This window comes from Xenopus laevis, chromosome 4S (assembly GCF_017654675.1).
Source record: "Xenopus laevis strain J_2021 chromosome 4S, Xenopus_laevis_v10.1, whole genome shotgun sequence".
Classification (NCBI taxonomy): domain Eukaryota; kingdom Metazoa; phylum Chordata; class Amphibia; order Anura; family Pipidae; genus Xenopus; species Xenopus laevis.
The window spans coordinates 91048187-91062893 of NC_054378.1; the positions used below are offsets into that span (position 1 = coordinate 91048187).

The window sequence follows — 14707 nt, forward strand, 5'->3', positions numbered from 1 at the left end:
GTGTGACCTTGTTCACATTCTGTCTAAATATCCATAATATTACCGTCTCCAGAAAAAACACCGGAGTCACTTTTTTCAAGCAGCCATAATATATTTTACGTAATCCGTATCCACCGCTGTAGTAGTGTATACGTTGGCCTTGTAGGCATTATTTGCACACTGTTTTCTTCAACCCACCATCGAGCTGTGTGACCTTGTTCCCATTCTGTCTAAATATCCATAATATTACCGTCTCCAGAAAAAACACCGGAGTCACTTTTTTCAAGCAGCATTCATATATTTTACGTAATCCGTATCCACCGCTGTAGTAGTGTATACGTTGGCCTTGTAGGCATTATTTGCACACTGTTTTCTTCAACCCGCCATCGAGCTGTGTGACCTTGTTCCCATTCTGTCTAAATATCCATAATATTACCGTCTCCAGAAAAAACACCGGAGTCACTTTTTTCAAGCAGCCATAATATATTTTACGTAATGGCGAAAAATGACTATTTTCAGCATTTATATGGCATATTTTTTCTGGCAACTGTGCTTCAGTGGCTGCGTCCAAAAAAACTGGGCAAACAATGCCTACAAGGTCAACGTATGGCAGTTGTTTAAAGAGAACAGTAGATTACTAGCCAGCAAAGCTACCTAAGCTAAAATGTCCCTCAAATCCCTGCAGACTTCTGTCCCTCCAATACAGAGCAGTATCAAGCAGATTACTAGCCAGCAAACTTACTATCATCTGTCCCTGAAATCACTAACAGCTCTCCCCCTACACTATCTCTTCCAAGCACACACAGGCAGATTTTTCAGATACATTTTTGCCCTTGATCCCCCTCTGGCATGCCACTGTCCAGGTCGTTGCACCCTTTAAACAACTTTAAAATCATTTTTCTGGCCAGAAATGTCTTTTTTAGATGTTAAAGTTCGCCTTCCCATTGAAGTCTATGGGGTTCGCGAACCGTTCGCGAACCGCTCGCGTTTTTGCGCAAGTTCGCGAATATGTTCGCAAACTTTTTTTCCGACGTTCGCTACATCCCTAGAGCCTTCCTATGAAAGTGAATGGGGCTGCGCAGGGAGGTAGCTAGAGCTATAGACACTAAGCAGATGTTGGAATCGTCTTCTGACATTTCCACCTGGAGAATTGGGTTGAAATGACGCTATGATGTTCCATGTTGTGCAAATCATAGGGAGGATTAAGCTGACAGAGCTCTGGTTCCACAGAGCAGAGAGCAAAGTTCTCATTGTTTGCTTAGCAATTATCCCCGATTGGATGTTTTGTGCAGATGTGGCCAGGCTGTGCCAAGGCATGCATAGAAAGTGAATGGAAAATAATGAGAACCAATCCACAGAAAGAAAGCTGGACGATAATGAGAACTGTTCTGGCCCTGTTTATTACTTTTATAAATCTGTGGCAGCCAGCTCTGTTTATAAGTGAATATGACTAATGATATGAGAGAACTCTGTGCAACAATGGGAAGGTAAAATTGGAGTTTCCTCTTTATTAGTTCAAAGAAACAATAGGAGACGCTCGGAGTTATTATATGAGCTATATTTATAAGGTGTGTGTGATGTAGCAGGGCAGTCAACTCTTTCTAGGTCCTGTGTATATTATATTTATCTCAATAATTAACATGCATGCCACAATGTACTAAACAAAAGAGCAGCACAAAACATGCACTCTACAGTTCTCTATTAAAGAAAGCCCCATTATTCACAAGCAACAGAAAAGGATTGAGCAACCTCCAGTAGCAGTGGTTTTATACAAAGCTGTTACACTGAGCGGCATTTAGCAATGGTGGAAGTACAGGTATGGGACCTGTTATCTAGAATGTTCGGGACCTAGGGGTAGGGTTGCCACCTTTTCCTAAAATTTTTACCGGCTGGTGGGGGGCAGGAACAATAGGGGACGGGCTGTGATTTAAAAAGGGGTGGTGCCATGATGTAAAGGGGGCGTGGCCGCGTCACATAGATCACCAGAAGGAGGACAAAAGTTACGTTTCCAGGGGATTGGGGGCGGACCAAAGAGTCTTGTTAAGGGTATTACAAATTTACCAGCAGCTACATTGCCGGTAAATTTGTAATGCCGGTCCCGGCCTTGGCAGGTGTTTTACCGGCCTGGCGGCAACCCTGCCCGGGGGGTTTCTGTATAACAGATTTTTCCATAATTTGGATCTTTATACCTTAAGTCTACTAGAAAGGCATGTAAACATTCAGGGGGCTTATCAAAATTGGAATTTTTCGGGTTTTTTAAATAAAAAAATAAAAAAAGAGTCAGCACAAACTCCAAACTAGAATCCACAATTTGCCCTTATTTATCAATAAAAAAACCTCGAAAAAACAAATCAGGGAAAAAAGACTTTTTAAGAATGTCATTCATTAAATCCAAATTTTTCACGTTCGACGCCCGAAAACCATGAAAATGTCAAGTTTTGGCAGAAAACCAGCGTCAAACCCCCAAAACTCCAAAAATTTAGTGAGGATTAAAATATCTTCAAACAGTAAAGGGGAAATCTGACATTGATTTTAACATGAATTCGGCAGGTTTCAGCTGGAGTATTTTCGGATTTGGACTGAACAGCTTTGGGGCGTGATAAATCGGGAAAAATGTCGTATTTTTTTACCACAACTTTTTCAGGTTTTCGGTGTCAAGACGGACACCTTAATAAATAACCCCCTAAATAAACCCAATAAGCTTGTTTTACTTTCAATATGGATTCCTTTTTATCTTACTTTGGATCAAGCTCAATGTACAATGTACTGTTTAAAAATAAATGATTTTTTAAAAATTGGCTTATTTAGATAGAATGGAGTACATGGAAGACAAACATTCCCTAAATCGGAGCTTTCTGGATAATGGGTTTCCGGATAACAGATATCATACCTGTAGTGGGCCCTTTCCTCGTACCCATGGCAGTATGAGGTTTGCCCCCAGCTAAGCAAATTTGCATATGGGTTATCGGGAGAAGCGCCACGTTCTCTCATGCCTAGAACTGGGGGCCAACCTCATCCTATGGCGTCGCTACATAGACGATATAATAATTGTCTGGCAAGGGTCCACTGATTCATTGATTGAATTTGTCACAGCATTGAATAAAAATGATCTAAATATAGAACTCTCTCTCACTTACAATCATGAAGAAATACATTTTTTGGATCTGACTATTTACCCAACAAATACACAGTTACAATTTAAAACATTTTTCAAGGAAGTAGACGCAAATAATCACGTTCTACCTAGCAGTAAACACCATCCACGATGGATCAAGAGTATCCCATTTAGCCAAATGTGTAGAATTAAAAAGAACTGTAGTGAGGAAGCGGTACAAATTAAGCAATTGGAAAAATTAAACAGCAGGTTTAGAGAAAGGGGATATAAAGATAAGATTTTAAAGGAATCACGGGTGAAAGTGGATAAACTAGAGAGAATTAAGCTACTAACCGAAAAAAAAGAAGGGAATAAGGAAATAAAACAGGAAATAGTCTTCTCTACTACTTACAACCCCTTAGCAGGTGATATTAGCAGAATTATCAAGAAACATTGGGGGATTTTACATTGTGATATGGACTTAAAAAAGACCATTACGGACGAACCAAAGGTGGTTTTTAAGAGAGCAAACAATCTAAAACAAATTTTGACAAACAATCACTGCCTAAATAAAGATAAACAATTAGATACTAATGAACACCCATGGGCGGGTTTTTACCCATGCTCCCTCTGCACAGCGTGTAAATATGGTAAGAAAAGGAAAACATTCATCTCAGAAGTAAACAAGAGAGAATTTAGAATTAAACAAAGTATTAACTGCACAACCAAAAATGTAATATATTGTTTGCAATGTTCCTGTGGCCTACAATATGTGGGGAAAACTAATAGAATGTTGAAAGATAGAATCAGAGAACATGTAAACAATATAAAAAAAGGTAATGATAAACACAGTGTTTCAAAACACTTTAAAGAAGTTCACAACAAAAATCCAACATATTTAACATACTGGGGCATAGAAGAGGTTAGAGAAAGTGGAGAGGGGGTGAGTTAGTAAATATGACCCTATAATGTGAGAGTAGATGGATTTATAATCTGGAAACCTTCACACCGAAAGGTCTAAACATAGACATTAATTTGAGGGCTTTTTTATGAGCCAATTCCCCCTCTACAATAAGGATCGCTGCAATATCTAAATGGTTTTAGGAGAAAATCCAATAATATTTTATTAGTGTAAGTTATTGTTTTTAAGAATTTCTAATAATTATTACAATACTGGATGTCGCTGGTTAAATTAATATGCACTATAAAGAAATTCAGTTTTTTTGTGAAAAAGTTTTTTTGTAAAAAAAAAATTTTCAAATATTTTTTCAAAATATTGTTATCATGGAATGTTTTTATTGATGTAGAACTATGGAAAGAGATAAATTAATATATCTGTACAATGTAAAGGAGAGATGCTAATTTATATCGTTTTTTGGCAAACATGTTTAATTTATGGTGGTTGCTATGGACTGGAACCGCATGACAACACATATGGAGCCACAATGGCCATAAGGAGTTAAAAACAATAGAGATGAGTAACCAACAACTAGATAGGGCAAGAAGAGGAAGGAAGGAGAAAACACGCCATTGGAATTTACACCAGGATTTAAGACGCATGCGCAAATTACAATTTGAAGGACGAAACACATCAAGGCTATTACGCCATCGCTAAGTGCCTGAGGTCTACACGCAGTGGGAAAAGACGCTGGCGACTTTTCGCACATACACCAACAGCTTGGAGACTCTTGGGAACGCGGAAGCGGTGACTGTGGGGAACATAGTCTTATATGTGAACTTATCACTGGAAGATTGTGAGTGTATTTTTATTGATTGTTTATTAAAAATGTTTACAATTTTACACTATGTTAGCGAATTCTTATAGTGGGATGAAGTTTTGGAGCCGCATGCAAAACCCGCTGCTGATATCCACGCTTTCTTAATGTGCATTTTCCTTAAACGTCTGTGAGTACCCCCCTATACAAATTCTCACGGTACAAGGCTTGAGATAGTGGTTAATAAATCACAAAAATACGCTGGAGTGGATATAAGAGACACTTTATTTATTATATAAGATAATCACAAAAGGTGTGCAAACACACTTGGAAAACACTATACCATATTGGCGAAAATCTCTCTCTTCTTTTTTATTCTTTTTTTATTCTCTTCTCTGTGAGCCTGACCTCATGCTGTGTGCGCTGGTTTTCCTTTAAAAATTTCGATCCTTATTTTGAGTCTGAAGAACAGACCTACGACATACGGGCAGAGAAAGTGGACAGCCAGAATCCTTGATATCCTTTTATTTTCCCTGCATTGTTTAAACCTCAAATTCAGACTGTAATCCCCTGTATTGTTCACACTTGTGACACCTCTATTGTTTATATCCTAAAGGCCTGTACTGTTCCACCTGAGACTCAGACTGAAACTGCCCACATTGTTCACACCTTATTCAAAATGCTTATGAGGCACCAGCACTGTGTCACTGTATGTAGTACATATTAGACTGGTCCTGCTCTGTTCTGCCTTCCCTATGCTCCCTGTGTGTGTGACATACTTTGGTATTTCTTCTGGGGGTCTGTTAGCATTTGAAAATTATTGTTAGTGGCCCCTAAGGTGTTTAATCATATGCTGGGGTACTTTATTATACACAGGGGAGGAAGAGGCATATGGATTTATGGTTCTGTCTTAATATGACAGTTTTTTCACATATGAGTGACATCCTTGCCAGGGCAGGCACAAGGTAAGTATTTATGTACCTGTGCCAGCGCCCAGCAGCAACAGCAAACATATGGGCCCCAAATCTGTACCTGGCTGTGCCAGCAGGAAGCTTCACACTTTACAGTAATAGAAAGAATTAACTTTACAGTAATAGAAAGTGCAACTGTGCAAGGCTGAGAGCAGCGAGAGTCACACCAAGCAGCCCCCCAGCTCTCTGCTTCTCTCTGTCATCCAACACATCAGTGATGTCATTGACACGTGTATACACATCGTGGTGCACCGCACAGAAGGAGCTATTACTTGCTGGCAAGAGGGAGATGGGGAAGGACATGCATTATACCCAAGTGGGTGACCATGATTACTGAAACAAATTATTAAATAAAGCTTGAAAAAAACGAAAAAATTAGTGTGCCCCTCAATGATGGCGCCCTAGACAGCTCTCTACTCTGCCTACCCCTAGTTCCGGCCCTGATCCCTGCAGTGAGCACCAACAATCTGTTTTTTTGGTGTGCTATTAATGTGGACATGGTCTTGTGGTAACATGGGTGTGGTTTAAAGTGGGTGTGGTCTAAAATAGGGAGTGGCTAACACTAGAAAAATTCCGGTCCTCGGTACCATAGAAGTTGGACAGCACTGTTCTATGGGTATCTGCACAACTTGAATTAATATTAGCATTAAAGTGGAAGTATAGCACTTGTTTCAACTTGAGTGCAATGAATAGGGCTTGTGCAGAACACACTTTTTGCCTATGGGTTTAATCATGGGAAATCTTTGGAATGCTTTTTTTATGCTAAACAGGGCAAACAGGGGAAGTGAACCAACTACATGTTTGGTCCTTGTGAGGTACATAGATACAGTAGAAAGATGCCAGTATACAGAAATCCTTTATATAGGGGGATAATCTGGTCCAGAGCCAGAGAATCAGGGAGCACCATTATTAAAATGATGTACAATATGGGAAAATATGTGTTGGCAGCTCTTATCATTATCCCCACAACGAATGGTCAAAAATACTGCCACCCAGACACTCATCAAAGGCTATAGGAGACGTCTAGAGGCTGTTACATTTTCAAAATGAGGTTCTACTAAGTATTGCTGTAATAGCTCTGTTGGGGTGCCCAAATTTATGCACCTGTCTAATTTTGTTATGATGCATATTTTCTGTTAATCCAAATAAACTTTATGTCACTGCTGAAATACTACTGTTTCCATAAGGTATGTTATATATTAAAAGGAAGTTGCCACTTTGAAAGCTCAGTCAATGATAAACAAAACTCCAAAGAATTAAGAAGGGTTCCCAAACTTTTTCATACGACTGTATAACAGACTCTAGGACTATGTGCAGTTGTGCACTACACTGGAAATGGGCACATTATAGAACGAGAAAACTTAAAACAAAAGTTTGGCGCCATATTTTTTTTTTATTAAATAAGGGCAATCCCATGACCCTGCAGCTGCTGTCCAGCTCTTCTTCACAACCAGTAGTTTCTATGGAGCGTAACTTCCACTTGTGCATGCGCTTTAGTGCTTTTCTAGCCCCAGATGAAATCCTCCATAGAGGGGTTCTGTGCTTATTTTTTAATACATTATGGAAGTAACACTTATTTTGCTTAGCTAACCAGTATAAAGTAGGATATATTTCTTGTAGCACTTTTTCTTTCCCCAAACCTATCCTTCTATGACAAATTCACTGATCAGCAAATTATTTACTCACTATATTTACTCACTATCCTCCATCCAAAATGTAACAAAAAAAAAAGTGTTTTAAAGTAATGAACATATAATGTACTGTTGCACTGGTAAAACTGGTGTCTACTTCAGAAACTCTACTATAGTTTATATGAACAAGCTGCTGAGTAGCCATGGAGGAAGCCATTCAAAGCTGAAGAAGGAAAAAAGGCACAGGACACACAGCAAATAACAGAAAAGCTCTATAGTATATAATGGGATTCTTCAGAACGTATGTTATCTACGGAGTATCCTGTGCTTGAATGGCTGTCCCCATGGCTACACAGCAGCTTGTTTATATAAACTATCGTAGAGTTTCTGAATCAAACACAGAACTACACCCTAGAAATGAATATGTCTAAAAATGCCATATTGTATATACGGAACTTAATGCACCAACCTAAAGTTTCAGCTCTTCAATAGCAGCAATGATCCAAGACTTGAAACTTGTAATGGGGGGGGGGGGTCACCATCTTGGAAAGTGTCTGCGACAATATGCTCAGTGGGCTCTGAGCAGCTGTTGAGAAGCTAAGCTTAGGGGGCCGTTGCAAATGAGGCAAATGAGGTTGGCCTGTAATATAAGCAGATGATACAGGGCTGATTATTAAATTCTGATGCTAAATACACTGGCTTCTGTGCTGCCATGTAGTCATTTATTTTTATGAATTACTAATCAGTCTTATATTGTGACATTTCTATTCTATGTGTACTGTATTTTGTGAGTGGGTCCCTAAGCTCAGTAAGTGACAGCAGCACAGAGCATGTGCAGTGAATCAGCAGAAAAGAAGATGGGGAACTACTGGGGCATCTTTGGAGACATAGATCTTTACTGCTAAAGGGATGTTGGTTGCCTTGGGCTGGTACAGAAGCTCAAAACATAATGTACAACATTTATAGCTACTTTTTTAGTTAGGCTTTAGTTCTCCTTTAAAAGGAACAGTTCAGTGTAAAAATTAAAATTGGATAAATAGATTGTAAGGGGGGCCACATGGGACAAAAGTGTTCAGTGAGTTTGCAAATGATCCTCAAAAAAAATGCAAAAAAAGCCCTAATTCTACATTTATTGTTATTTAGCTTTAATAGCACACTGTTATTGTCACATGTCCTATAAACATTTTACATCATGTTGCTGTCATATTGGACGTTGAGGCTAAACACGGATAAGTGGATGATATATATTTGCACATATACACTTCCATTATGACAGTGGCACTTTACACAACAGGTCAAACTCTGCATACAGTGCACAATGCATTTAGTATATTAAAAGAGCAGAAACGCATAATAAGACATATTAAATAAATAAAATGACCTAAAAAGGTCTATAATTTAACAAAAATAAAAATATACAGTATGAACATAAATGGTCTAGAAAGATTAGAATTTACAGGGTAGCGAATATACATCTTACATTGCCATAAAGACTCTAAGGCAGAAGAGATCAATATAAAATATAAGGAAAGTGCAGGAACGAAAAAAAAAACAAAAAAAAACAACAATCCACGTTTTTATGTGTAGTGAGAGCAGGGGAAATGAAATGCCTCATGCACCAAGAAAAGCATCATGCGCAAATGGTATTTTCAGTTGCAGTCACTGGGAGCCACTGAATTATACAGTACGACTTTCCCTAACCCTGAAAATTCAGTCAGAGAAGAACCCTTCATTGTCAGCTGCAAAGTGGCCCTACTGATAGCATGTATTTTTGCATATATTTATAGAGACATTGTACTTCATGAAATAAAAACCCCAACACTGAATATTTCTAGCAGCACATACACATCATAAAATCACACATACAGCTCTGTAAATGATTGGCTGCACTTCAACAATCATGCAAAGTGTCTCTAACTGAAGGGTTAAAGCATGTGTGTGTGAGAGCGAGTGTGTGTGTGAGAGAGAAAGAGTGGGTGTATGTATGAGTGTAAATAAAGCACAGGGCAACACAAATAACCATCTTCATTTTAATTTTCCCTTTAAATCATTTCCAGCTATATCTCCCTTTATTGCCTAAGGTTTGAACTTTATAATCAGCCATGATGCTAGAAATAAAGCAGCTGTACACTTCCTTGAACAACATTATACAGAGCTAGGCAGCTATTGGGGTTGGAATCTCATATATAAAACACTCCGTTTAACCAATTAAAATACACCTAGTAAACAGAGCAAAAATAAAATATATGTAAAATACTAAACTGTTCCAAACGGACACAAACCCAAAATGAACTTTTCACTTACATGTAGTAATTCGGTGGGGATTAAATAGTTATTAATGGAGGAGTACAATAAAACAAATTAAAGCATATAATTGTCTAAGGCAGAGATGATTGAATTACATTAATGTGTGAACTACAACTTTTCAAGAGTCTCTACCAGTCAGCAGGATGCCATTCTGGTGGAACAGGGGTTACCCTCTTTTCTAGTCTAGGGCTTCAGATCCCCATGTGAAACACTCTGTTATAATAGAGAAGGGCATTTTCTTATTTTCGTATTCCAGGGCAAAGGACAGCCCTTGTTCAAAACAATGTAGTTATGATTTTGACACCCATATTTAATTGTGTTCCTGGTCCTTTCAGTGCTGCATCTTCGCAGATGAATTGATAGTGACAAGAAAAAAAAATAGAAGCAGGTCTATAAAATGCTAAATAATGAGCCAATAATAATTTATTTGTGGTGTAATGTAAGATGCTGCAGCACATATGAATTTGATTCCAGTGCCTTCTGCTTTTCCTCGTAACCACTTAAGACTTTCTCTGCCTCATACTTATGTACGGCATTGGTGAATACGGAGCCAGAAAGGAGTCTCAATCACCTGCATCCTTGGTGACACAATATATTACAAAAAATACCCACAATTCGCTTCCTCACATTGCACTCTAATTCAGGTTTCGGAGGCTGCAGGTGCTGAATTGCAGGCCTTCCCGGTGGTTCTGTTGGGTTCATCTGCATTGTGACCTATTTTCAGAGTGCAAGCTTGGACTGGGTGAAGTCCTGATCTATACATTGTAAGTCCACAGTGATACAGTTCTGTCAGCAGAAGAAGAGAGTAAGGAGAGGTCTTGTGTATGCCATCGACACTGGATCACCTTGTCTTTATGCTCACCTACTTCAATGATGGGAAGCGGCTTTGTAAGGTCACCTGGAGGAATACAGATTGCAGCTGTTTCATCAAGATTTTTCAGTTATATGATATCATGCATCGCATTGTGTCTAGACCACAGAACATACCTCCCAACAATTTGGAAACAGAAAGAGGGACAAAAAGATTTGCTGCACCCACTTTAGTGACCACACCCCCTAATTACCATGCCCATTTTACAAAATATGGCAGGTTATGAGAGCTTGAACACATTTCTGTGGTTTTTATGTGTTATTACAGTTTTGCTAATGAAGGTGAATTGCCCTTTAAGTTGTGACTCTAAGGGCACGGCCAGACGTGGCGTTTTTATAAAAGCTCCGCCAGGCATAAATACGCATACAATTTTAAATATGGCAGCCAAATTCTCAATGATAACAATGAGAAATGCATGTTGGGAAAAGAAACCTACGTGCTGAAAACCGCATGAAAACCGCATGTTGACGGTCGCTTGTGGTTTCAGTGGCGTATTTACTCCCGGCGTTTCTTTTTTAAAAACGCAGAGTAAAAACGCCACGTCTTGCATTGCCCTAAGTTCTTATCTTATCTAAAACGGTTACAAAAATATCTTAAGTATATATTCTGGGCTCTGTGCCAAGAGCCAATTAAGTTAGAAACATTGTATCTTATTCTGGCAGTTCAGTGCAGCAGATCAAAGAGAAACTCAAGACATATCAATACAAATCCGGGACTGCGGGTTGAGCTGTCAAAAACGGGACAGTTGGGAGGTATATATATGTATGCTATTTCAGGTCATTTGGCCTGGTCATGTGCTTTCAGAAAGAGCCAATGCTGCACTATGCAACTACTTTCTGACAGGCTGGAGTAGCAGTGGGACATGGATTTTACCACACGGGAAGATTCAGGGAGATTGGTCACCTGGCGACTAATCGCCGCGTCTTTGAGGCGACTAATCTCCCTGAATGGCTTGCGATACGTTTTTCAAAGTCGCTCGAAATTGCCTCACGAGGCAATTTCGATCGACTTTGAAAAACGTGTCGCTGCGTGTGAATAGGCGCAGGCAACTTTAGCGCTAGCGGGTTTGAGATACCAGCAAGCCATTCATGGGGGATTAGACGCGGCGATTAGTCGACAGATCTCCCTGAAATCTTCCCATGTGGCCTAGCCCTTCGATCTACCAGGCAGCTGTTCTCTTGTGTTAGGAAGCTGTTATCTGATTACCTTCCCATTGTTCTGATGATGGGCTGCTGGCCGGGGGGGGAGGGTAGGGTGTGGGTGATATCACTCCAACTAGCAGTAAACAGTGACTGAAGTTTATCAGAGCACAAGTCACATGACCGGCAGCTCCTGGAAAACTGACAATATATCTAGCCCCATGTCAGATTTCAAAATTAAATATAGAATAAAGTGTTTGCTCTTTTGAAAAACAGATTTCAGTGCTAAAGTCTGCTGGAGCAGCACTATTAACTGGTGCATTTTGAAAAAAACATGTTTTCCTATGACATTATCTCTTTAACAAATTTGTGGCATATTTACATACCGTAGTAAGTACAGTATAAGAAAATGTTATCTTTGGAATTGGAGAAGGGAATGATTTAAGGTGGACCTGTCACCCAGACATAAAAAGTTGTATAATAAAAGTCCTCTTTAAATTAAACATGAAATCCAAAATGAGTTTTTTTTATTTAAGCATTCATAGCTGTTGTAAACTCATTTAAAAATCTCAGCTGTCAATCAAATATTGTCTGCCCATCCTCTATGCCTTAGGCATATAGGCTGGGCAGGCAATTACTTTCACTTTCCATTCAGCATTTCCTAGATGTCACTGCTCTCCCCACATTCCCCCTCTCTCTTTGCCATTTAATTGTGTAGCGTGCATGGGAACCTACATCAGGTCCCCCATTCTGGTGCACAAACAAGATTTTGAGATGATACAAGGCTTGCCTTAATAACAGTGTCCACAAAATAGCTTGCTGTGATTATGAATTCACAGATTGAAGTAAACAAGAATAATTATTTATATAGTATAAAGTTACATTTTGCTTGACTAACGTGATAAAAGGAGATTTGTAATAATTTTTTCGGGTGACAGGCCCCCTTTAAATATGGAAATACCTTGTAAGTCTGTTACTTTGACCTTCTTATCATAGGAACCAGTGAGAAGGTAATGAGCTCCAGGTGAAAAGCGAACAGAACGAACATCACTGGAGTGTGGTTGATAGCTCTGCACCATGCGGCCTCCTCTGATATCATACAGCATGCAGCTGGAATCCTCTTGTCCACTAGCAAGAAGTCTCCCACTAGGATCAACTGCTACTGAGGCCACCGCACTGCCTAAATTAAAGTGCAGACATTGGTACAAAAATCATGCATAAAGGGGAAAAAGACTCATTTACAAAGAGCAAAAAGAGAAAGGGAATTATGGAAAAAAGGAACAGAAGGGAGGGAGGCCGCAATATAAATTACTCTATGAAGTGGAGCAGCATATACTTAAAGCAAAAAAGGGAACAAAGAGAAAAACAAAAATATTTTATCCTGATGAAATAAGTATTTACAAAGGAGCGAATTATTCTTCCAAATACAGGGCCTACTAAGCTTACCAAAAAAACAAAGGCTACATGCAATCAAAATAATTTGGCCTTATCCCTAGGGCTCTGTACAGGCTGCTATTGTGATCTGATGATTGGCCATAGAGCATAAAATCAGCCCAATAGTTAGCTTAAATCATCAAAGTCTCCACTTCACTCTGGCAGTACATTTGGAAGAAGAATTTCCACTGAAAACGGCAGATCGATGCCTAGAAAGATTTCTAGAATGATGACTACAGATGCAACAATAATGCATAATGGACATCTGTTTGTCATTGCACTGGTAATCAAATCACCTTCCCTGCAAGGATCAGACATGGAGTAGCTTCAGTTACCAAGTTTAGCTTAAGAAAACATGGCATTTTTGTAATGAAACATTAGGCAAAACTATGTCCAGTACAAGTCCTATTCTCATGTTGAACAAGGGGTATGCTGCCTCTGTAAGATGCAAGACCATCTAATTAGTTGTATGAATAATTGCAGGAAATGTGGAACACTGGAAACTTTGAACCTAGAATCTGCTCTCTTTCAAACATTGATGGTTTATTCAATCTTGTTAACTGCATGAATTCTACCTAGGAAGTAGTTCCTTCTCCAAATAACCAAGAACCATTCTACTGCCTGACTTGTATAAAGAGTAAACTGACCATTTTCTAAACTGCCCTTTGCACAAACTACTGCATGTGATGACGAGCATACCATTTCCTGAAGCCCTACATAAAAAGGTCTTCATTTCTAAATTATGTGAGACAAACTTGAAGAGGTGGGGCTGGAAACAGAGCAGTTTGGAACATTGCTGTTGACAAGCTGAAACTTTAGGCTGGTGCAATAAGTTCAGTATATAAAACATGGCATTTTTAGGTTTATTAATTTTTAGGGTTTAGTTCTCCATTAACTTCAAGTTTAAACCCATCAAATATTTGAGGAAAAAGTCAGATCTATTTCTAAAGCTACAATGCATTCCCCAACATTACATGATATTTCAGGCAAACATAAAAGTTGAATATATTTTACCAGTTCCATGGAAAGTTGTTCCAATAACTCGCACACAGCTGGGTACTCGTAGGTCCCAAAACCGTACCGTTTTGTCCTGGGATCCAGATGCAATCATCCAGCCGCCCCATGTGTAAAGTGCCAGGATATGCCCTGCCAACAAATCATTTAACATGTAATATCTATAATTTTGTATTATAATATATTTAATATGACACAGTCCTATAAATTATTGGAATAAAATCGCCTTAATCTGATATGTGCTGCCCATAAAGATGCCTAGTAATTGAAGCTATCGCTTGATCTCCCAGAATCACAGTAATGTAACTTTTTTTTTTTTTTTTTTTTTTTTTTTTAAAGTAATCTGACTTGCAGTCAGGTGGAAAAAACCTGAGATATTAACAGCTATCACCTATGTGAAATATAACATAGCTATTTTAGTAGTGATAAGCCACATATGAGGTTCCTAAAATCTTGTATGTTGCACATCACCACATGGCCATTTTGCACTTTTGCACCATTTTGTCATAAAAAAATACTGAGGTCTCTTCCCTCCTTGGAATTATACTTTAT

General features: G+C 38.9%; 1 protein-coding gene across 1 annotated transcript in view; it reads right to left on the reverse strand.

The window, feature by feature from the left end:
• Window positions 1-8506: 8506 nt before the first annotated feature.
• The window catches only part of wdr47.S (WD repeat domain 47 S homeolog), a 36082-nt gene continuing 29881 nt past the window's right edge, over window positions 8507-14707 (reverse strand). The window contains exons 13-15 of the mRNA XM_018261098.2: window positions 14156-14287; window positions 12669-12887; window positions 8507-10595 (exon numbers count right to left, since the gene is read on the reverse strand). Coding sequence (XP_018116587.1) covers window positions 10453-10595; window positions 12669-12887; window positions 14156-14287 — 494 coding nt within the window. The 3' untranslated portion in view covers window positions 8507-10452. The remainder of the gene's footprint in view (window positions 10596-12668; window positions 12888-14155; window positions 14288-14707) is intronic.